The sequence below is a fragment of the Pelobates fuscus genome, chromosome 10, assembly GCF_036172605.1.
Source record: "Pelobates fuscus isolate aPelFus1 chromosome 10, aPelFus1.pri, whole genome shotgun sequence".
NCBI lineage: Eukaryota > Metazoa > Chordata > Amphibia > Anura > Pelobatidae > Pelobates > Pelobates fuscus.
The window spans coordinates 36,952,529-36,978,070 of record NC_086326.1 but is presented as its reverse complement, the minus strand read 5'-3'; the positions used below and the strand labels follow the sequence as shown (position 1 = coordinate 36,978,070).

The window sequence follows — 25,542 nt, the reverse complement described above, 5'->3', positions numbered from 1 at the left end:
AGTTAAAGTTTACCTGGAAAACATGTAAATTAGTTAACAAAAGAAAATATAATTTTTTTTTTAAATTGCTACAGTTGAGTAAGTGACAGTTTGTGTCGTCATAATAATTTCAAGCTTTTCATATATTTTTATTTTTAATAAAACAGTACATGTATTGCATCCTTTGTGTTATTTTATAACTAAATTCTTTTCAGTGTATCTCATGGCTTACCCTTACACTATGGGGATGGCCTTTTTAAAATCCTCTTTGGTCAAAACCAGAGGGTTTTTTTTTAACCAAAACCATGTTGGTAATCAAAAGCTAGCGTGCATTTCCAAATTCTGGGAAACTCAAAAATGTACTCTGAGCATTAAGGAAAGTTTATATATAGACACGCACATACGCATTACAAGGTTACATTACATGTAATCCTACTTTTAGCAACAACAAAAAGTGTTTTTTTTTTTTTTTAAGCATCTTACAGGTATTAACGTGGTTTCTGAATTTAGATTACCCTGCGTGATGTCACTCTGTGTCTTACCAAGGGAGTTTACACATGCCAATTTGTGTTCTAGTGTTTAGTAGGGTACAGTGACCTTGGGTTAATGTGTTACAAAGTGAAAGGCGTGAAACCTGTTGAGCTTGTAAATCTTCTGCCAGTGTGTGATCCCCCCCCCCCCCCCCCCCCCCCTAACTACCATAAAGCGAGCGGAAGCACCTTAATAAAAGCAGAGCATGTGCACTTAAAGGAACTTAGAGTCCTAGCACTTTTCAAGTTTAGATGAATTTTGTGCCGGGGTATGCTTTAGACAGACCTGCTGCTCCCATTTAAACCTGGACAAATCCTTGCTGGGGTTTGGGAAATGCAACTGGGTAACAGCTGGAAGAACAGATTTTTTATACCAGGGTGTCATTAAAGGTGGAATAGAAGCTAATGCCTTAGAGCCCCCTGTGGTGAGCAGGATAACTGCACCCTAGCCATCACTTTGGGCATATTTACCATCACTCAGAACCTTAGAGGGAGCAGATTTTATCTTTAATTAGACATAATTAGGCAACTTAATTGCTGCAAGTGGTGGTGAGTTTAATCCTCTTAGCAGTGTACATTTGCCCTATGCTGGAGCTTTGGTCACCTGTGTTAAGAGGCAAACAGGGAAAAAAATAATAAAATCACTTTCAGATGTTTACATGTAACAAATCTCCACACTTTTTTGGGGTCTTGCTCCTTTGTTTTCGTCCCAATCTTCCCTCTTTCAGACTAGCAGTGGCTGAAGTGCAGGATGTACAGAGCACAATATGAATAAACATGGCTGCCCTTTCAGTGTCTTCTTCTGTGTCAGGACAAGTGTATATAAAGCATGTACAGTGTGTGGATGGGGAACAGAGCAGGCATTCTGTGTTCAATATGTTTAGGCTTGTTCTGTGTGTAGAGGTATATTGTGTTTGTTTACACAGTGTATATGTGTAAGGGTTTAATATGAGTGCTTGTACTGTGTGTGTGTGGCGAGGATGAGTATCTGTACTGCATATGGTTAGGTACTCTGTATTTTAGGGCCATGCCTGTATGGGGCTTGAGTGACTCTAACCTCTTATTGAGGAATCTATACTGGGGAAAGGTGTATGTGGGGATACATTAGACATAATAAGTGGAAAAATGCATTATAGTAGTAAAAATACTTTATATATGTACAATGCAACATATATGAGCAATAATTGACGGTTACATAGTACCTCTTTGTTGTTACATATATAATACTGCATATAAAAATAGTATATATTTAAAACTGAGGTAAGACCTGGTACATGTGGCTTACATGTACTTAGAGCAGTCACACAACACTAGGTACATATAACATAACACTGGGTACACACACACAGCTGTCTCTCACCATTGGGTACATGTAACACACCGCAGAGCAGTCGCTCTGTGCACGAGTAAAGACAGACAAAACAAACGCAAATAACACACACAAAGCAGTCACACGGCATTGGTAACGTAGCACACATAGAGCAGTCATACTGCACTGTGAACAAGTAACATGTGAACCAGTCACAATGGGTAAATATATACCCTATTGTCCATCATAGTGAAACTAGGCACGTATAGTACATGCATACACCAGTTACACCATACGACACAGCCTAGTTATATGAAGCTGGGTACATTCATCTTACACAAAGTTGCACAGTTCTGGTTATGTTTAACATACATGGATCACATGACAATGAAAATACTAATTTACATAAAATGTGTAAATGTAACATGTGCAGCAGTCCTATTTTACTGGGACCATGTAACAGATGCTGAGCAGTTAACTCTCTAACTACAGCATATATGTCCCACATAAATAGGGCACCAGTTCATGAATTGAAATAGTTAGACTGTACGGATAAACCCTGATTATTGTGGCTCAGTAACTGGAGTGCAATGAAGCCAAAGTGTGACTTTGCCATAGTGCAAATAGTGTGGTCCCATGGTTAGGAGTAAGTCTATCAGACCACATAAAAGGCTCTACCTTCTACCAAATCAGGAAATGCCAAGGCTGTGGTTCAGAGTTTCATTAAGTCTAGCAGTTTCTGTCTCTAGGACCTGAGGACGGGGGTCTGAGGTTACAGCTGCAAGTGAGCGGTTTAGATTCTGTCGTAAGACAAGGATGTCATCGGTGGTGCGAGAACAACGCTGTATATACTTGGATCGATGATCGCGTTCAGCATGAAGCTGTGACTGTAAGCGGGACACCTGGAAGGACAAAGACATAAATAAACATACATATGTATGTGGGCAACCTTCTAGAACATTTCATCTTCTCCCTCTATTTAAAACTCCCCACACCCTGCCGCTCAAACAATAAATCCCAAAAATGTTAAGGCTGTACGTTTTGCACTTCTATGGCTAAGATGTGATTGCAGTATATCAGACACTTTATGGTTTAAGGCAAGTGCTCTTTTCACACAGCTCCTTTCTGTCCTAACCAGCAATTTAAAGACTCCCTCTTTCCTCCCTTCCATTCTCTAGAAGCTCAACTTTACCTGTCTTTCCAAGTCTGCTAAATTCTGCCGCAGCACAACGGAGTCTTCAGTGTCCTGGAAGAGACAGATGAGTAAGATTGAATTAATGCTGTAGATTTAACAAAGGGATCTTTTCACTAAATGCCAAATGTTCAACAGCTAATTCAGCCCCTTTTATTTAATATCTGATACAATTCCTCTGAGATTTGATTTATCAACCAAACAGACTGAATGGAGACAAATAGGTCCCTTCTATTTAAACGAAGCTCATTTTAAAAAAAACACTATAGCGTTACTGTACTGTATTCCTAACGCTATAATGCCTCCCCGTGTTAAAATAATTAAAAACCCGTCTCCTGCTCCAGCAGTTAGTCATGCAGATGGAGGATCTTATGCGCACACACACACATCACAACTTCCCCATAGGAAAGCATTGAATTAATGCTTTCCTATGGGGATTTTGAAGATGCTAGGCATCCTCTGGCAAAGCAGGAGGACATCCATCATATCAGGAAGTTAAACTCCAGTGAAAATGCAGGTAGCGCTTCAAGTGGCTGTCTCGTAGGCAACCACTAGAGGCTGTCTTAGGGGACAGGGACACTGCACCAAGACAACTTCAATGAGATGAAGTGGTCTGTGTGCCTATAGTGCCTCTTGAAAGCAGTAAGACTCATTTTAAAATAGCTGTAGCTACAATACTAATGAATAACCCAATGACAGACAAATATATCTGTTATAAGAGAAAGAAATTGGTTATCGTTATGGGATTAAGGGATTCTGGAGTAGTATTAGGGTGCCTTAGAGTTATAGTTACAGTTCTCCCGCTCTGTATCAGCTATCCTGTTGATCAGTTACTTTTTGGATGTTTGGGAATAGCTAAACTAGCAACACAGATTAAAATGTTGGTTGCTTTAAAAATAAAGATCAACTGCTAAATGCAGAATGGCTACCAAGAAGCCAGATGTGTTTTTGCTGATTGCTCCAATTTCTTGGAATTGCCAGATGTCAAATGCTGCACAGTCTAAAAAGTCATTACACAAAGAGGCAAATCCTGGGAGTTTGTAGCAAGTAACAGAATTTTTATTAACTTTTTTTTTTCCTTCTGATTTTGAATACATTATCTATGTAATAAAAATGAAAGCACCGAGTGTCTCTTTAATGATCTCAAAAGAGCTGTACATATGCCACCATTGTTGATCTAATTAACCCTCCATGTTCCAGTAACCTCCTACGTTCATGTTCCATTTTATAATGAACAGCATCTTCTACAAATTGGTTGAGTCTGTCTCCTAGTTTATCACCTGCCCTGTAAGACCTTTATGTTCTAAAGATCACCGGTGTTTATATCACCCATACACAGGGAACAGGTTTTAGGCAAAATCTATATCTTTGTCAAAGAGTTTTAAGAACTTTGTTTTCTATATATTTACTGTACATAGTCACTTGACAGATTTTATTTCCTCTACTGGGTTGAAACTCACCTCCTGTGTTTGGAATCCACTAGAATTCTGTGATGATATTCTGGTTCCCTTACGCAACTCCCTGCGGAGGTTTCTCCTTTCATTCTCTACCTGGGGAATAATTAAGATTCAGTAAGTAGAACTGATTTGAAACCATGTTTCTGGCTATTTGAAATAACAACAGACCTTCTGCAAAGTCTGACTCAGCTGCAGGTTTCGATTCTCCATAGCAACCTTCTCATTTTCAAGCCTTGCAACAGCCCCATGGAGGGCTTCAAGTCGTCCCTGCAAACTGATCCCACCCTGGGCAGGTGCAGAGGTAAAGTCCTGAGAATAAGAAATAATTATTACTAATTTGTATAAATTCAGATTTTTCTTTAACACCATCCTACTTCGATATATTCATTATTGTCCACTCAGGGACCACATTAGGTAAGGTACTATTTGGTCTACACGTGACATCAGTACCAGGTTACTACTAGAGATATTCTGCTTTTAATGCAATCCTAATACTAGTTGATTATCAATTAGGGGATCAGCGAGTGTGAACCCATTATTATGGTATTGTCCAATCAGGACCTCCACTCAGTGTGTGACCTTACAACTGTTTAATGCTTCATGCCTTACCATCCCAAATTTTGATATATCTTTACCCATCTTTTCTACCCCCTATGCGTAGGAACTCTTCCTGACAGCAACCCAAATAAAAAGGGAACCTATCATGACAGATATAGGTATGCAGTTTTCTAACCATCTGGTTCCACTCATGTTACACAATTAAATGTTTATGTCCTTAATACTATTAAAAGCTAATATTTAATTTTATTTCCATCGCTCCTGCCTTCTGCTTTGAGCATCAATCATGTTTTCAGTGGTGGTACACTTGCTCCTTCATACCCCTGTTTGGGAAGCACAAGATAGTTTCCCTTAACATGTTAAAAATTCCTAACACTTTATGTTGGCTTTGTGGTATGTAAATATAATTTATCTGTTTTTTTCTCTCTCTCTCTCCATTCTCAGATTACCTGTCCAAAGCGGCTGCAATACATCATTCTGGTTCTTTCTGTGCTGCTCTCACAAAGAGCCTGCCCCTTCCACCCCTTGCATGCATTTCTTCCCCTAACAGGTATAGAGAGCACAGACTGAACGGACAGAAGTGGGTAAAGGGCTGTTTTTTAACCTTTGATTTTAAATAAATCTAGGCATTTGCTAGGAATTCTGCTAGCACAATGTAGTGATACAATTTGATTCTCTATCATGTAAGATTAAGTTGTATTTGTCATGACAGGTACCCTTTAAGAGGAATATTTTTCAACCTTTTCTCTGCATGCAAATCAATATGCCTCTAACTGAGCTCTCTTCACCTTTGAAGATCTCTCTGCTTCTAGTTCTCTGGCTCTCTCCTTCCAGGCAATCTGCTCAGCCTCTGTGTGCCTCAGGGTAGTTTCCATCCTTTTGAGTTTGGCCATTAATAATTCCTCCCTTTGCTCAGCCTCACGTTTCTCTTGATGCAGACTGTCCACCTCCAGATGCATTTCTTCAAGTGCAGCCTCCCTTTTTTCAACCTCCAGTCTCTCAAGATGCAGAACCTTCCCCTCCCAATGTGTCTCTTTCATTGATACCTTACTCTCCTCTTTGACATATCCATTTTTACTCTTATGGACACTTGGCTTTTCATCCTTGTTTTTCAAATCTGTGAACCCGAATTCAGCATCTGACAATCCTTTATCAAATACAGATACAGGTTTTTGTATTTTTTGTCCTGGATCATTAATTTCTTGGTCTTCTTCCATTATCTGTTGCTCTAATTTTCCGATTTGGGAAAACTTTACTTGTTTAAGGCCCTCAGTCAGTTCGTGTTCTTTCAGAGTCTGTCTTGGAGCAGCCTTTTCTTCCTTGTGTTGGCTCTTTTCCTCCTCTTCTATTCTTTCCTTGTTTATAAGTGCTTGTTTAAGCTTGCCAATACACTTCCTTAGTTTTTTTATTTCTCCTGATATTCTTTGCTCTTCTTCTGTTGGTGAAAAGCCAGGGTCCCTGTGTTCTTCCGCATTGATATCTTTGCAGTCAAGAAGAGCGGATAGCACTCCTATCTCCTCTCCCAGAATTTTAAGCTCTTGCACTCTCTCATTCTCGTAGATTTCATTTTCTTTCAGAACATGTACACTGTCTGTCACCTTTTGACTTAGACGCTTATTCTCTCTCTCTACTGCTTTTATTGCTTCTTCCTTTTCTAATGTGCCCTGTCTAAGGTCTGAAATCTTAGCTTTCAGAGCTTTAATCTCTGATTCTGACTCCCCTGCTACTCTTCCTGTCTCTGTTAAGGCCTGGGATAATTCCCGTCTAAGAGATGTGTTCTCCTTCTCACTCAACTTTATCATTCTTTCTTTCACAACTAAGCTTTGTTCAAGGTCTTGTATCTTGTGTCTTAAAGCGTTTATCTCCATCCGCACTTCCTCCACTGAGCTCTCCTTTTCTGTAAGGGCCTGTGATCGCTTTGAAAGTCTCTGTCTCAATTCCTCATTTTCAATTTGGCTTTCCATAAACATTCTTTCTTTCTCTATCTGGGCATGTTCCAAGTCTCTAATCTTCTGCTCAAGAGCTTTAATCTCCCTCTCTTCTTCTTCCACCACTGTCTCTTTCTCTGTTAGAATCTGGGATAGTTCTGATAGTCTCTGTCTCAGAGCCATGTTCTCCTGTTCATTCTTTGTCTCGCCTTCCTTTATTAATATTTCTTTCTCTACTAGAACTTGTTCCAGCTCACTCAGATTCTCTCTCAGAGCTTTGTTCACTCCTCTGGTGTCTTCTGCTGTTTTCTCTTTCTCTGTTAAAGCCAGGGAAAGTTCTGACAATTTATTTCTCAGAGCCTCATCTTTTCTTTCTCCTGCTTTTATTTCTTCTTCCTTCTCTGACATACCATGCATAAATTCTGATATCTTCTCCCTCAGAGCTTTAATCTCTCTTCCTGTTTCTACCTCTACTCTCTCTTTCTTAGATAATTCCTGCCTAAGAGACATGTTCTCCCTCTCAACCACCTTAATCATTCTCTCTTTTTCAACTAAACATTGTTCAAGGTCCTGTATCTTTATTCTTAGAGCTTTAATCTCCATTTCCACTTCTTCCACTATACTTTCCTTCTCCGTTAGAGCTTGGGATAGCTCTGGCAGTTTCTGTCTCAGAGCCTTGTTCTCTCTATTATTTTCCATGATAATGGTCTCTTTTTCTATTTGTGCTTGCCTGAGATCTTCTATCTTCTCCCTGAGAGCTTTAATCTCTCTCTCTGCTTCCTCCGCCACTCTCGCTTTCTCTGTTAGAGCCTGGGACAGTTCTGCCAATCTCTGTCTCAAATCCATAGTCTCCTGTTTATTCTTTCTCTCACCTTCCTTTATTATTCTTTCTTTCTCTGATAGAGCTTGTTCAAGGTCTCTTAGGTTCTCTCTCAGAACTTTATTTTCTCCTCCTATGTCCTCTGCTATTTGCTGTTTCTCTGTTAAAGACTGAGTTAGTTCTGACAGTGTCTGTCTCAGAGTTTTATTTTCTTTTTCGATTTTCTCTATCATTCTTTCTTTTTCTAGCATCTTTTCTCCAAGATCTTGGTTTACCTCTCTCAGACCTTTAAGATCTTTTCCTGCCTCCTCCCCTACTCTTTTTTTATCTGTTAGAGCCTGGGATACCTCAGACAGTTCCTGTCTAAGAGACATGTTCTCCCTCTCGCCCTCCTTGATCAGTCGTTCTTTCACTATTAAAGTTTGCGTGCTCTTTTCTATCTTCTCTTGTAGAGTTGCAATCTCTTGTTCTCTTTCCTCTGCGATACTCTCTTTTTCTGTTAGAGTCTGGGAGAGTTCTGATATCCTTTGCCTTAGAGCCATGTTCTCTTGTTCGTTCTTCCTACCGCATTCTTTTATAAATTTGTCTTTCTCTGCTAGAATACGATCACGGTTTCTTAAATCCTCCCTTAGAGCTTTATTCTCCTCTCTTGTGTTCTCCGTTGTCCGTCCTTTTGCTGTTAGAGCCTCTGATAGTCCTGACAATCTCTGTCTTAACTTCTCATTTTCTTCTTCTCCTGCCCTGAGCATTTTTTCTCTCTCTAAAATAGTTTGTCCAAGGTTTTGCATCTTTTCTCTAAGAGCTTCAATCTCTTTTCCTCTCTCCTCTGTAGCATTCTCTTTCTCTGTTAGAAGTTCAGACAGTTCATGCCTCAGAGACTCCCCCTCTAACTTTTCTTTCAAATGTTGTGCTTTCTTCTCTTTCAGAACGTTTGCCAGTAATTCCAGTGTTTCTATTAGAGACGGGTTTTCTACCAGATATGCATGCTTCTGTCCAGTTAGATCTTGGAAAAGTTCTGTTATAATCATCTCCAAAGATTTCTTCTCTTTCAGTAATTCAGCTACATCATTCTCCCTCTCTGTCAGAGCCTGGGTAGTCACGTCTATTCTACCCTTCAAAGCTTTCAGCTGCCCTTCTCGTTCCTCTTCACGTATTCTCTTTTCTATCAGAGAGTCAGAGAGTTCTGTTATTTTTTCTTTTAGAGCTTTAATCTCTCTCTCATTCTGTGTCTTCTCCTCCGTTCCGTCTCTTTCATTTTCTACTAAAGCCTCTTCTAAATCTTGGATTTTCTCTTTTAGAACTTTAATCTCCCTTCCTGCCTCTTCTGCTAAGCTCTCTTTCTCTGTTAGCGTCTGGGATAGTTCTGACAGTTTTTGTGTAAGAGTGGAATTCTTCCTCTCACTTGTATTGATCATCCTGTCTTTTTCTAAAAGACCATGTTGTAGGTCTCTAAGCTTCCCTCGCAGAGCTTTACTCTCCCCTCCTGCTACCTCTGCAACAACCTCTTTCTCTGTTAGGGCCTGGAACAATTCAGACAGTCTCTGCCTCAGAGTGTCATTCTCTTGCTCAGATTTCTTTATCATTCTTTCCTTTTCCACTAGATCTTCTTCAAGTTCTTCTGCCCTCTCTCTAAGTGTTTTGACCTCCATTTTTGCTTTTTCTGCAACACTTTCTTTCAATGTTAGCGACTGGGATAAGTTGGACAGTTTCTGTTTAAGAGACGTATGCTCTCTTACACCTGCACTTATGATTCTCTCTTTTTCTAAAATAGATTGTTCAAGATTTTGTATCTTCACTCTCAGAGATTCATTCTCTTCTCCTGTCTTCTCCACAGCACGCTTTCTCTCTATTAGGTTCTGAGACAGTTCAAACAATCTCGATCCCATAGCTTCACCCTCATTTTCTTTTTTCTGTATAGTTTTCTCCTTTTCTCCTAGAGCTTGCTCAAGATCTCCTATCTTCTCTCTCAGTGCTTTAATCTTCCTTGCTGCCTCCTCCTCTTTGTCCTCTTTCTCTGAAAGAACCTGAGATAGTTCTGACAATCTCTGTCTCAGAGCCATGGCTTCTTGTTCATTCTTTCTCTCGCCTTCCTTCATCATTCTCTCTTTCTCTGCTAAAGATTCTTCGATGTCTCTCATTTTCTCTTTTAGAGAATTACTATCTCCTCCTGCCAGTTCTGCTTCTCTTTCTTTCTCTTTTACAGTCTGCCTCAGAGCCTCATTTTCTCTCTCGTTTTCCTTTGCCTTTTTGTCTCTTTCTTGTAGAGCTTGTTCAAAGCTCTTTAACTTCTCTCGCAAAGCTTCCATTTCATTTTCATTCATCATCTTTTCTTGCTTGGTCTCATTCTGCTTCTCTTCCAATGTCTGCCGAAGCTCAGCTATTTCCATTTCCAATGCTTTTACCTTTTCTCCATTCTCTTGTTCCTCATTTTCCTTTTCTAGTAGAGTCTGCAAAAGATCTGTAACTCTCTCTTTTAGAGTGCTGATGTCTTCTTCAGACTGTGTGATTTGCTGTTCTGCTGCAATCTTTTTTTCAGTCAAGGACTGTGAGAGCTCTCTAATGTTCTGCTTTAGAGCTTTGTTCTCCATTTCTATTCCTTTAATTGTAGTTTCAACAACGTCTATCTCTTTCTGAAGCTGTAGAACATGTTCTCTCAGAGTCCTAATTTCTCGCTCCCTCTCTTGCACAGTTAGATTTAGACGAGTTTGCAACATTAAAGCGGTTTCTTTCTCTTCATTGCACTCCTGAACAGTCTCTCTTAGCTCCCCAATTTGCTGGTCCCTCTCTAATAAAGACAAACTCTGACTTTCTAAGTTTTTAAGAGTGGTCTCTTTTTCATCCAAAAGTTCTCTTATTCTTTCCTTCAAGATGTCCATCTCACGCTCTCTCTCTTTCCCTGTTACAGTCTGATGCTCTAACTTGTCTAGAATAAAATCTTTCTCCTCTTGGCTCTTTTTAAGGCTGCTTCTAAGAACAGATTCCTCACTCTTGAGCTTTCTCAGAGAGACAGTCATCTCCTCAAGGTTTCCTTTAAGTTGCTTTGTGATTATTCCTTCTCTTTCAATTGTGTCCTGAAGAGACTGCTGAAAATCCAGTGCTCTCTCAGCCTGTTCTTCAGACACTTTTCTCAATGCTCTCTCCTTCTTCAGACTGTCTCTTAGGGACTCTAATTCTTCCTGTAAAGAAACAGAAGCTATGAAATATACATAGTGCTTCACAATACAATGTCCTCACTGCAAAACCTGCCACACATGGCATTTAACATTTACACTGTCTATTTTCATACATGCATGTCAGATACGCCTGTGCTTCCCACTGCCATAGAGGCAGAACATTGAACTATTATGCCATGCACAGCAAAAGCGCAGTACGGTATTGCCCTCCACTGACAAACACACAAAGTGTTTCACTACTACATTGCTTTACTACATACTTTAGAGAGTCACAATATCACACCGCTAACTGCTGAATACAAAGAGCATTTCCAGATACAGAAAGCATTTTTTTTCCACTGGCTGAGAAATCCCACTATTTCCTGGTCCCTGTATATGCTGCAGATTTGCTGCAGATGTCGGACACTCAAAAGGTATGCATCTTTTTTCTGCATTCTATAATGCATTATTTGCTAAAGGCATTACACTCCAGCAAACCATGTTTTTTTAAATAATGCTCTGACATCCAGAACAAGACTCTTAGGTGTGCAAAAATAAAGTATTATCAAAGCTGTGAGAAATGAGATGGGAGACTTCAGCTGAGCTTAAAGAGAGAAAGTGAAAAGGATCTTGATGGCTCTCTTACATTTCTTCTTCATTCTCTGTTAGTGCTTATGCAAGGACTTGTATCTTTTATCTCATTACTGTCACACTCTGTCTCCTTCCCTTTTCTCTTTCTTCAGGGGAGCGTGAAATAGTTTCTAAGAGTCGTATTTGTTACTCACCTTAATAATTATCTTTTTTGCTAATAAAGCTAGTTCAAGGCCTTGCTTCCCCTTTCTCTGAGATATAATCTCCTTTCCTGCCTGGTCAGATGCTGATCTTGTGTTTTACCCTGCGATAGTCTCTGTCTCAATGTCTCACTCTCTCTCCCATCTGCTTTTATTGATCTCTGATATTACAAGTCTGAAATCATGTATCTGTTAAAGTTTAGAATACTCCTAACAGCCTCTGTCTCAACATTGGTTTTTGAGCCCAATCTGCCTTTATCTTTCTTTTGAACATAATTAGTCTGAACTCTAGTATCTTCGCTCTCTTCCTGAATCCTGTGCAACTCCATTGTACTTTGTTAGAGCATGACAGATCCTCAGAGAGATGTTCTCCCTCTTACATACCTTAGTCACTCTCTCTTTTGCTATTAAATCTTGCTCATGGTCTTGCATCTTCTCTCTTAGGGCTTGTTTCTCTCTTCCAGCTTCTTGCACTATGCAGTCTCTCTCTGTTAGAGCCTGGGAGAGTTCTGACAATCTCTGTCTCAAAGCTTCATTCTCTTTCTCGCTATCTTCTATAATTCTCCCCTTTTCTACCAGAACTTGTGTATAGTTTTGCAATTTCTCTCTCAGAGCTTCCATTCCCTTTTCAGTCATAATTTTTTCTTGCTTGGATTCATTTTGTTCCTCTGCTACAATTTGATGAAGCTCTGCTACTTCACTTTCCAATGCTTTTACCTTTTCTCCATTCTCTTGTTCCTCGATTTCCTTTTCTAGTAGAGTTTGCAGAAGCTCTGTAACTCTCTCTTTTAGAGTGCTGATGTCTCCTTCAGACTGTGCAATTTGCTGTTCTGCTGCAATCTTGTTTTCTACCAAGGTCTTTGAGAGCTCTCTAATGTTGTCTTTCAGAGCTTTGTTCTCCATTTCTCTCCCTTCTACGGTGGTTTCAACAACTTCTCTCTCCTTCTGGACCTGCAGAACCTGCTCTTTCAGTGCCCTGATTTCTCGCTCCCTCTCTTGCACAGTCAGATTCAGACGAGCTTGCAAAGTTAAAGCAGTTTCTTTCTGTTCATTGCACTCCTGAATGGTTGTTCTCAGCTCTGTAATTTGCCGGTCCATCTCTTCTAAAGACAGAACTTGTCTTTCTAACTTATTAAGAGTGGTCTCTCTTTCTTCAAGAAGTTCTTCTATTCTTTGTTTCAAAATATCCATCTCACGCTCTCTCTCTTTTCCTATTACAGCCTGATGCTCTAACTTGTCCAAGACGATCTCTTTCTCACCATGGCTCTTTTGCAGGCTGCTTGTAAGAACAGATGCTTCACTCTCAAGCTGTCTCAAAGAGGCAGTCACTTCCTCAAGGTTACTCTGAAGCTGGTCTCTAATTTTTCTCTCACTTTTAAGTGTGTCCTGAAGAGACTGCTGAAAATCTAGTGCTCTTTCAGCTTGCTCTTCAGCCATCTGTCTCAGGGCTCTCTCCTTCTTTAGACTCTCTCTAAGAGTTTCTACTTCCTCCTACAAAGAAACAAAACAAATGGAATATGCAACGAAGCACAATGTTACACCACATCCACTGAAATGTAAGTTCACTAATAAGCCATTCACTGCCAGACATGTATATTGACCTATTATGCTATATTGCGCTATTATGCCATCCACTGCCAGACATGTATATTGCTCTATTATGCCATCCACTGCCAGACACATATGTTGCCCTATTATGCCATCCATTGCCAGACACGTACACTGCTCTATTATGCCATCCACTGCCAGACACGTACACTGCTCTATTATGCCATCCACTGCCAGACACGTACACTGCTCTATTATGCCATCCACTGCCAGACACGTACACTGCTCTATTATGCCATCCATTGCCACAAATGTTTGACATTGTACTTTCAGCCTTCAGAAAAAAGTCAAAAAGGAATTGCATGTTCTCCTTAGGCTTTCAGTGCTTCAACTGAAAACAAATTGGTAGGGAAGGATAAGCTGAAAGCCACTTATTGTTTCTGCAATACATTTAAAACCAAAGCCACAAGTGTCAATTAAGCTATCCACTTCTAAACAAACACAGTGTGCAGAATTAAGTTTGTCCGCCTATACAGATGCAAGAATACAGCATTGCACAATTAAAGGGGCACTCTAAGATACCTCAACACTACAGCTTTCTGTAGCAGGTATGTTGCCTCGAGTGCCATTGCATCATACATTGGTATAATAGCAAATCAAAGTACAGTTTTGCATGTACTAGGGGGATTACCGGTGACAAGAGGTCACCCCTGGTTTAATATTAAACCTTTCAAAAACAGTTTGATATAAATGTAGGGTCCTGCTGGCTGATAAATCACCTACACCTTCCACAGTGCTATAAATACAAGTTCTACAAGATCAACGTGACAAATTTAGGTGAAATGGAAGAGAGATTGAGAAACCTTCCTGTTCATTACCCTAATTATTTTGCAAAACAATCATGTAATTAATGGGTTACCAAACAAAATAACCCTAAATTTTACTACCCACCCCCCATGTCATGCTCAAGCACCCTTCTCTGTACTTTCTACCTGGCAGTCTTTCTCCATGTCACACAGTCTCTGTGACAGTGCCCTCTGTCTCTTCTCTGATGTGTCTTGCTCAGCACGGAGGATGGAAAGTTCATCTGCAGAGATTACAAAGTAAATTATAGCGGATGTTTTATTCCGTGCTTTCAATTGCAGAACGACTGTCCCTGTGTCCCACCTTGGACTGTCTCTTTAGATTGTAGGACTGTAGCCAACTCCATCTTCAGTTGATTGTAGTTGATCTCCAACTGAGATGCTCTCTCCTGAGATGCAAAGAGAGCACTCTCTAGAGACTGCTTCAAGGAGCTAGAAGACAGAAAGATTGCCAATTAGATCCTATGCAAGTACCAGACTGAGCAGCATCCCGAGAACTCCACAAAAACATTACAATAAAATAACCATAACTATTGCCACCAAAATCCATACACAAGCTGTGTGTATTTGGATGCTGCAGCCTCATAAATGCCCTAAACCTAAACAGTGCACACTTCAGCATGTCCGTATATATCATGTGGGTTAGGGTACCTGAAGCAGGCACCAATTCAGGTGAAGGAACCACTCTCACTCATATAAGAAGACACTGAAAGCCTGCGTTGTTTAGTGGCATTAATAGAGTAGATTAAACCCATGACAAAACATACAACTTGCTCTTATGGGTTTAAGAGCAAGTGTACATTTTGTTCTATAGAGGCATTTGGTACAATGACCTGTAGAGGGCATTTAGCAAGTTATTAACCTCAGCACAGAGAAAACAGAGGGTGGAGAGCAAAACATTTTGCTCATTTAAGTGTTTTTACAGTTTTATTTATCACACATATTTCTCTCTTTGCAAACTGCAACAAAGCATTCATGGTAAAGGTAACACATAGATAAAGCTAGTGACATGTTAATGGGGCACTCTAAGGACCATAACAGCACATTACAATGCTTTTGATTCTATAACTCAACTGGTTGAGACCACTGACAGCAGGTTAAAAAAGGAAGTTCATACTACTCAGAAGGTTAATACAGATGCTACTACCTTGCAGGATTAGTTCCAGTCAGGTTAAAATAGAAAGATGACAGCTGAACGATATAGATTCCTTTAAACGGCTATTGGATTCCCACTTAAAATAATGTAAAGGCCAAGGTTGCCTGAGATACCCCAGTCACTTCCTGTTCTATATGAATCATGCCCGCAGGACCTGGAGGTGAATATATTTGTATTTTTAATTATATTTTACCGGGTATAATACAATATCTCTACAATTCACTTTTAAATGGGTGTGTCTGGAGCCCCAAAGTGTCCCTTTAAAGGTTCTGGTATAGAATGTGTTTGGATACAGAGATGGGAAATAAAGGTGAAAAGCTCTAAATTAGAAGTAAGAAATTTGTGGGGGTGGAGTTTTGTGTAACTCACACTATACTCAGCCAACCCAAAGTTAAAGGAGGCACAGTCCATCAACTGGAGAGCTATAGTTTTGTCTTCCATGGTTTAGATCAGCAATTCCCAAACCAGTCATTACAGAAAGGGTCCAGGTTTGCCCCTGAGACAGTCTGAAAACACTGTTCTAGTTAAAACAGGCAACATTACAAATGCCCTTCCATGAATCACAAGGAGAGGAAGTGTTATCTCACGTGCTTTTGGTGAGAAAGATAGAGATTTAGAACCTGCACTCCTCACCGAATCTCATTCAGACTTTCCGTCAGTTCCTGACACTCTCTCTCGGCCACTCCAAGCTGCACGTGCAATGTAGACTGCTCATTAATAATTGACCCATCTCCTTGAGACCACATACTCTGCTCCCTGTTCTGGTGTAGAAAAAACAAGATAAAAAGAACACATTTATTTTGAAAGGAAGAGAATGAAGTAGGAAACCTGGCAGAAAACAAGAAGGAAAAGAATGCATATTTAATGCTAAATATAATATATGTCACATAGTAGAGTATACACACATTTTGTGCCTTGTATCATGTCAACAGTGTAGTAAAGACAACATATATGGTGTCAATGGGCAACTGGACACAGCCACCTCGCCCTCAAGTCACAAGCCATGCAGAGGTATCAAAATGTCATACCATACAACAAGATGAATGTATACGGCTGTGAACTTTTCTGGAAGCATTATTGAAGGTGGAGAAAGCAAACCAAGGTTCAACATTAGCTTTTCATTGGCTATATAACTATCCAGACTCTGGATACTCTGCATCTCAATTTCTGGGCTCTCCAACACAGTTCACTAGTGTCTCTTGCCCTGCATATAATTCAATTTATGGACTCTGTTGTACTCTCTCCCTGTCTCTGGACCTAATTCAGTTCCGTATAGTATCTCTCATTAACCGTCAGTGAGTCTTTCCCTCCCTGAACTAACTCACATCTCATACTCGCTCACACTCACCTGCAATCGCTCGGTCTTTCCCTGAATGAATCTCAGTTCAGTTTCCACAATGTCTCGCTCACGGTCGCTCTCCTGTAGTTGAAGCTGTTGCTTTACAATCTCTACTCTCAGTTCAGAAAGCTCTCCGTCACAATTCTGCGCATGCTCCTGGGCTAAAGCAGTCTCTCTCTCAGACGCCTGAAGTCTCTCTGTAAGAGAAGCCATTTGTTGCTCCATCTGCATGGTTAAGGTGTGGAGCAAAACATGAACATCAAATAGCAGAATAGTGAGTTCAATTGTAATAAGAAGCATAATTGTATGACAAACATGCTATAGATAATCTAAGTGAGAGAAGCAGTTTGTGTATTGAGAGATAGATAAGGGCAGTTAGAAGAGATTCCTCACCTGCTGTAAGACACTATTTAACTCCACTTTATCCAAAGATAGAGCCTGGTTTAAGTCTCCCATTTTGGCTGCAGCATCTCGCAGATTCCCAACTTCCACCTTATATCGGCTCTGTGCTACAACTAGCTCAGCAATTCTTTTCTCTGCCTGGAATAAATTACTTGCTTATGAAGAGCAAGGTCATATGTCTGTCCTATATGACTTGAATCCAATCACTGATTCTTGGTTATTTTGACACATCATTAACAACACTAAAATTTCCCTCCTTGTCGACTGTACCTTATGGAGTGCATTTTGCAGGCCTCTGTACTCCTCACGAGACAGATCTCCTTCTAGACGAGACTGGAGCAGCTCTTCCCGTAACATGACCAACTCCTGAAGTAGATCTGAACGCTCTGACTCAAGAGCAATAAGAGACTGATTGCTGCAGGGTAAAGAAAAAGTTTAACTGACACACGTCAGACAGAAGTAACAGAATCATATCAAGAGTCAGATAGAAACTAAATATGAAGCCTATAAGACCATGAATAGAGAGACAAAAAAAAAAATATTACCAAGGTAGCAAAAAGAAAAACTCACTGTCTGATCTGCAGTTCTTGCTCATTATTCTGTAACTGGGATTCCATGTCTTTCTCATACATCTTAAGACGTGACTTCAGAGACTCTCCCTCAAGCAAATACCTTTCAAGTTGGAACCTCATTGTGTCCCTCTCCTGTTCTACCTCTTCAGTATGCTTCTTGAAAGAGGCTATTTCATACTCTGAAGCTTCAATTTGCGATTGCAGCCACTCGGCTTTTGACCTCAGTAATGCAGTCTCCTCTTCTGCTGCCTCCAACTGTGACTTTATCAACTTTACTTCTTGTCTTGATGATTGGAGTTGTGAGTTCACTGAATTTAAATCATGACTTGAAGTTTCAAGCTTTGATCTCATTGACTCTACTTCCTCTCTTGAAGTTATTAGTTTTGATTTCACCAGCACTACTTCCTGTCTTGAGGTTTCCAGTTGTGAGCTCACTGATATTACTTCCTGTCTTGAGGTTTCCAGTTGTGAGCTCACTGATATTAGTCTGGTGTTCATTGACTCTTCCTCCTTTCTAGAGTTTTCTAGTTGTGAGCTCACTGATTTTACTTCCTGTCTTGAAGTTTCAAGCTGTGAACTCATTAATGCTAACTCCTGTCTTGATGTTTCAAATTGCAGCCTCATTGATTCAACTTCCTGTCTTGAAGATTCTAATTGCGACCTCATTGATTCTACTTCTTTTTCAGACCTCTCACTTTTGAGCCTCAATGACCTGGTTTCCTCTTCTGAAGCATCATGTTGAGATTTCATCAAACTTAACTCATGCTTTGATGCCTCAAGCTTAGATCTTAGGGACATTAATTCCAGTTCTAGCGTCTGTAATTGCGATCTCACTGCAATGACATCTTGCTCTCTTATTTCTTGTTGTAATCTCAATGACCTTGCTTCCTCTTCAGATATCTCGGTCCATGGAGTCCTTATCCTAATATCTATTTCTGAGGTCTTCTTTAGTAAATCTTTAGCTTCTAATTCCTGTTTAGAGACTTTAGTCAGTGGCTTATCCAACTCCACCTCTTGTCTGAAATCCTGTGTTGATGATCCCACAGGCTCCAATCCCATCTGTTGAGTTCCATGGCCTTCGGATCCCACTCCTTGCTCCCACGTTACCAGCAAGTATGCTGGCGGGATTTGTGTATCTTGTGATGTAACTGCATCGAGTCCTTGCAGCCTCCATTGAGTGATGGAGGAGCAAGAGGCCTGCAGTAGGCGGGAGCATCGAGTCCAGTCAGCACGCACAGCTGTTAAGTCTCTGAAGGAAAAGGGAATTGGAGACTGGATTTTAATTCTGTATAGCTATATCACCTGGCTGTCATGGCTTGATCTGCAATCTGCTAGTAAACCTTTTAATGTGTTTAATTAGCATATATATCAGTGTATGTTAATCTGACCATCAGTGTAGAAATAACTTCTTACACTGTGCGGAGATGAACATTATTGGTAAACTGAGAAAGTTAAGTCTAGGAAATGTACATTCTAATGTTACTGATGTACTAAGCTTGGGAGGGGCCAGGAGACAGAGAAATCCCTCTGCAGTAGGGATTCGCAGATTTATATTTATACCTATGACAGCATATTCAGATTTCTTATTCATATAACTAACATTTTACTTTCATGTTTTTTTTACTTTATTATGAAAACACAAGCATGCTCTAAAGAGCACTACAATAGAACAAGGTTGACTTAAAATGAGACATTACATGAACTACAACATAAACAGAGATACATACTGGTATAAATAAGGACCGAAGACCCTAGCTTACACTAGCAGAAGGCACGACGCATTAGAGACAGAATGTCAGAGTAGAGTATAGGAGCTGAAGATCATATTGCATAGGAAGATTTATAAAGGGGCAGAATGGCTGAATGGTGAGCTAGATAAGGGTTTTTGTAACTTTCAGGAACCTGTATGGCTGACTAGTAAGGGTGTAAATGGCAAACTTATCTGAAGCGAGTATACAGCTATGAAATATGGGGAAAAGTCTCAAATAAAAGTAAGCAACACTAAAGCATGAACGGTAATTATGTAACAAATTGAAATTTGTATATATATATATATATATATATATATATATATATATATTTATTTTTGTATAATTGTCTAATTTACTTTTCATTATGGATGATTGTAAGACTATAAATGGCTACCAATATAAAAATGGATTTTGTATGTTCTATTTCCAAGGTGATTGCTTCACATTTGGAATTTTGTACAAACAATAAAACCAAGTGCAAATGTAAGTGCACAAATTCCCACTTAAAAATTACACTTGAACTTGGTTCTTGTTGTTGGTACTGATGTTATGTTTTGTAGGGAGTGACACAAATAGCAAGTGTTTTTATTGCACCTAAAACTCACCTAAACCAGTATTTAATCTCTGCACTTTTTGGTTTTATCTTGTACATTTGGAATTTTGCCCCATATTTGCACTTTTTAAATAAAATCCTATATGACTATGTTCCTGACTTTGACCTCACCTGTCTGTTGCGGTTTTCAACTCCTGAAAATCTCGATGAAATGTCACAACATCAGTCCATATTTGTAGCAATCTCGAATGTTCACCCTTTAAACGACTGTCATAAAGCTGTATGAAGTGAAGAAGTATTATCTAGAAAGTCAGAAGGCTTCCCATGATATAATGGGATATGGCCAACTCCTGCATGCATCCTTCTCTCACAAGTCAGCCTTCCAACAAACATTGCTCTCTAGCCAATTCCCCTCAAACTTTCATTTACAATTTTTTTCTGGCCCCTGAACGTACTTCTTTCTCTGACTCCCACTCCTCCTCCTTCCGCTTCAGTTCATCAAGAGCTCCAGTCCAGTCTGCAGTCAGCTTTCGTATATCTTCCCCCAAGATTCTGTTGGCTTCTTGTGTGTCACCCAGGTCTTCCCTGAGCAGGGAGTTAAGCACAGCCAGACTCTCACACCTGCAGTTAGTGGTTTATAAATTGTTATACAGATACCTTTCTAAACATATAAGTAAGAGCTATGCAAACTTGAGTGCTGGTTTTGGAAACATCCGTCTACCCCAGTTTACCTGTGCTGTTCTTCTTCCAGCCTCTGCAGAGCTCGTTCCAGCTCCAACCCTTCTCGGCTCTAGGTTTTAAACAAAACAAAGCAACATTTCGAAATTATGCAATGTGAGGAGTGCCTTACCTAAAAATATAAGAGCTCTCAGACAATGCTTTCCTTTCTGGCCTGCTATGCCCTTCTCTCTATTTTTCCTGACTACTGTGATCACATAGTTCACTGTGCTGCACCTTAAATCAGCTTATGGACACAGCCATGAAATCCCTTGTAGAAGATATCATCTTGTAAGCTGCCTTGGTAAAACTTTGCATTCAAGAACATCCATTATATGTGTGTGACTTTGAATTTTTCTTATAAATAAATAATACCAGGCTCCATTCTTGACTCTGCTGAAGTTCCTGGAATCGGTTCCTGTACAAGACAACCTGTGGGGAGAGACACAACAAGATGATATACACACAATGGCAATATACAGCATTAGAAACACGCACACAGACAATGAAGTCCAATACATACAGCAAGCATGTACAGTATAAAAAAAAACAAAGTGTGACAGACAGAAAACAACTCGACAGACACCATAATATAGGATATATACAGCTAGCATATATAGTATCACACACAGTGTGATAGACACAACATGAAGTGAGATACAGTGTGCATATACAGTCTCCCAAACACACAAAGACATTCAATAATAAAATGTATATATATATATTTTTTTTTTTTTTTTTTTTTAATTCGCAGCATAACAGTAACACAGTGCACCACATACTTTGTTAAGATTTGATTTTTCTAATTTTACTATTTTGGCCTAATATTGTATATTCCATTGTCCATTCTCTATCATTACCAGTTTAGTAAATAAATATCACATTGTGACCACATAGACACCACATCACAAATGTTCAATGGAATTTATTTGGTAAAATTGGAAATGAGGAAAATTGACAAGAGAATTGTAAATTTCAGGCCGAAAATCCTCCAACTCTGCTATTTCCCACCTTAAATCTTATCTATATCTTACAATACATTTGTTATTTTTTTTCATAATAACGTTTAGTGAATACAATTGAATACTAATGCCTACACACACAATGGGGTGCAACGGGCACCCTGAAATCACCTTTGCCTGAAGTTTTTCTACAAGTACAGCCTGTCTCTTCTGAGCATCCAGTGAGATTTGCAGCTCCCTCTGCAGGGCCAACCAATCCCGACCCGTTACTGATCCCTGTGTCATCTCTTCACCAGTCTGACCTTTATCCATCTAAATCAGGAATGGGGATATAATGAAAGAATCAGAGGGATCGACATTCTCCTCTTTATTATTATGATATTTATATAGCGCCAACAAACTCAGTAGCGCTTTACAATGGGTGGACTAACAAACATGTAATAACATTACATTCCACCTCCCACCATCACTTTTCATGTACCCAATGTTAGTGTTTTAATATTCATCCTAACAAGCATTTCTATAGAACTAATACTTTATAACACAAGGTGATTTATTGATTTGTAACAGAAAACTTGGTCATAAAAAATACTGGACAATTTTAATTTGGCTAATTACACAAAAATATTAATATTTTCTGCATTAGGTCATCTCATCGAGAATACATTCTCAAACAAGACTCACACATGCATTTGCAGCTCATGTTTACCCATTTCAGTAGGGTTTCCAGCTGTCCTACCCAACACATCTGGTAAGGTTTCTTATCCCCCTCCTTTCCCCTGTCCCAATCTTTGTACATGCCTCCTTCCCATCTGTTGCTTCTTCCTGCAAGATGGGTTTCTTTTACATCTAAAATACTTCTATCTTGAACCAGGCTCTTTTTTTTTAACCACTTAAGGACACATGACTTGTGTGACATCTCATGATTCCCTTTTATTCCAGAAGTTTGGTCCTTAAGGGGTTAAAAAAAATGATTTATTGAAATATTTTCAAATACTAAAAGAAAATGGTTTATATGAGACTTTATCTTTAATAGCAGTGCAAATATGAATTATCACAGTACCAAGTTTATTTTAATTTTTTTCACCATACGTGAAGAAAAATTGCATGGGCCTAAAGGTTAGTTTTAATTCTGGCTATCCCTCCTTCTCAGAAGTAGGGTATATTCCCTTCTTCTTCACTCCATCTGCAGAGTATATCAGTACTCTTACAATACACAGGGTTCATTAAATTTAACCCCCATCAGGGTTATCACCACTCCCCTAACTCTCTCCGTCCCCGACAGTGCCATTAGCCCAGAGCCTGCCCGTCCATAGACCGCGGTGTAGACACGGCTTCAGGTGGCGCTCTTACAGGGGCGGCATTTTGCCGTCCCGTTATCATCTAACACAGGAGATCCCAACCCGTGGCGGCGGTGCAGCTGCACCGCACAGGTTGGGAACCTTTGTGAGGGTCATGTGCAATGAGGGGCCCAGTCGTGCACTGCGGCACTTTAGAAGCGCGACCGGGCCCCTTCCATCCGAGGGGACAGCTGGGAGGAAGTGAGAGGCTGTAACTTCCACCCAGCTCACTGACACAGCCACGTGGGAGGAGTGAGCCATAAGGATGTGCCGGATTGTGAGAGCAGGCTCCCAACTCCCACCAGTCACAGCCAGCAGAAGGTAGGAAACCGAAGTGTTGCTTAATTTTTTAATGTTTGTGTTCATCAGTGTGCATGTAGTGTGTGTATCTGTGTAGTGTATGTATCTGTGAGTGCATGTGTGTAGTGTCTGTAGTAGTATGTGTATCTGTGTAGTGTCTGTGCATCTGTGTATCTGCATGTGTTTATAGCGTATCTGTGTGAATTGTATATCTCTGTAGTGTGTGAGTATCTGTGTAGTGTGCACCACTGCCTCTCCAGCCCCCAGCAGGGCATTATCTCCCCACTACCACTCATGCCCCCAACAGGGCTATTACAACCCACTCCTGGCAGGGCTATTATCCCCCACTGACTCTCCTGTAGTATGTGTGTAGTGTGCATCTATGTGTGTATATCTGTGTGTGTGTGTGTGTAGTCTGTATGTGCATCTGCACGTGTGGCAGTGTTTGTATCTGCATGTGTCAGTGTGTATGTCTGTCTGTATCTGCATGCATATCAGTGTCTGTACATCTGTGTGTGTCTGTATGTGTCAGTGTTTGATACACATACTGACACACAGAGTTGCATAGACACACATATAGATATACAGATACAGACACTGACGCATACAAATGTACAGATACAAACACTGAAACACATGCAGATACAGACACACTGATACACATATTGACACACATGCAGATACAGACAGTGTATCCACTGCAGTGCACAGACACACACTACATCCCCATCACACACACAAACACACTTCATCCCCAGCACACAGACACACACACTTCATCCCCAGCATACACACAGAAACTAATTTCATCCCCAGCACACACACAGACACACACTTCATCCCCAGCATACACACAGACAGAAATCTAATCCCCAGCACACATGTATACGCACTACCATTGCAGACACATATATGTTGGGGGCAGCATTTCATCCTTGGACCCAGGCAGCACAATGTCTTAGACCGGCCCTGCATTAGCCCTCCCCTCTTCCAGCCCTGCAAACAAATTCCTCCCATGAGGGTTATTACTTCCCTAGCAGGGTTTTGCTCCTCCTAGGATGGTCATTGATCCACCCAGGAGGATTATTATTATTGCTGCAGCAGCAGAGCCATTATCTCACCACCCTGTGCTTTTCCTGCCCCCATCAGGCCTATTATCCCCCACTACCACTCATGTCACTCCCCACTGCCTCTCCTGCCCCCAGCAGGGCTATCACTCCCCACTGCCTCTCCTGCCCCCAGCAGGGCTATCACTCCCCACTGCCTCTCCTGCCCCCAGCAGGGCTATCACTCCCCACTGCCTCTCCTGCCCCCAGCAGGGCTATCACTCCCCACTGCCTCTCCTGCCCCCAGCAGGGCTATTATCTCCCACCCCTGGCAGAGCTATTATTCCCCACTGCCTCTCCTGCCCCCAGCAAGGCTGTCACTGCCCACTGCCTCTCCTACCCCCAGCAGGGCTATCACTCCCCACTGCCTCTCCTGCCCCCAGCAGGGCTATCACTCCCCACAGCCTCTCCTGCCCCCAGCAAAGCTGTCACTGCCCACTGCCTCTCCTACCCCTGGAAGAGCTATTATTCCCCACTGCCTCTCCTGCCCCCAGCAAGGCAGTCACTGTCCACTGCCGCTCCTACCCCTGGAAGAGCTATTATTCCCCACTGCCTCTCCTGCCCCCAGCAGGGCTATTATCTCCCACCCCTGGCAGAGCTATTATTCCCCACTGCCTCTCCTGCCCCCAGCAGGGCTGTCACTGCCCACTGCCTCTCCTGCCCCCAGCAGGGCTATCACTCCCCACTGCCTCTCCTGCCCCCAGCAGGGCTATTATCTCCCACCCCTGGCAGAGCTATTATTCCCCACTGCCTCTCCTGCCCCCAGCAGGGCTGTCACTGCCCACTGCCGCTCCTACCCCCAGCAGGGCTAATACCCCTCACTGCCCCCGCCCCCGCCCCCCACATGTTTCCTGCCCCCCAGGGGGTTTATTACCCTTTCTCTCTTTCTATTACAAGCAGGTTTATTACTCCCCCGTCTCTCCCGCCCTGAATAGGGTGACTGACACCCGCTCACCCCATTTTGTATCTCCCTCCAATGTTTCCAGCAGCTGCGGCTCCCACAGCCCTTGTTCTATCCCTCACACAAATTCTTCCGGCTTCGCGACTCATGATTGGACAAAGCTCTGTCAATCAATCTAACTCCTCCTCCTCCCCTCAGAAAATGCATTTCACCACGCCCCTCGCAACTAACCGGGGCTATTCCCTCCCCTAGCAACCAGCAAAGAAAAGAAAAAAATAAAGCAGAGTGTGTGAGCATTGCATTCCGGGAAATGTAG

General features: G+C 41.1%; 1 protein-coding gene across 1 annotated transcript; it reads right to left on the bottom strand.

The window, feature by feature from the left end:
- Nucleotides 1–1,872: 1,872 nt before the first annotated feature.
- Nucleotides 1,873–25,360, bottom strand: LOC134574688 (centrosome-associated protein CEP250-like). Its single transcript, XM_063433808.1, has 19 exons — nucleotides 25,281–25,360; nucleotides 21,751–21,891; nucleotides 20,993–21,049; nucleotides 20,632–20,690; nucleotides 20,356–20,521; nucleotides 20,072–20,178; nucleotides 17,595–18,845; nucleotides 17,295–17,439; nucleotides 17,016–17,162; nucleotides 16,632–16,847; nucleotides 15,917–16,044; nucleotides 14,432–14,559; nucleotides 14,257–14,351; nucleotides 12,101–13,207; nucleotides 5,814–10,949; nucleotides 4,636–4,776; nucleotides 4,471–4,560; nucleotides 3,011–3,064; nucleotides 1,873–2,720 (listed from the first exon to the last, which is right to left on the bottom strand). The coding sequence occupies exons 2-19, from the start codon at nucleotides 21,889–21,891 to the stop codon at nucleotides 2,508–2,510; spliced, it is 9,381 nt and encodes a 3,126-aa protein (XP_063289878.1). The 5' UTR covers nucleotides 25,281–25,360; the 3' UTR covers nucleotides 1,873–2,507.
- Between the last annotated feature and the right edge of the window lie 182 nt (nucleotides 25,361–25,542).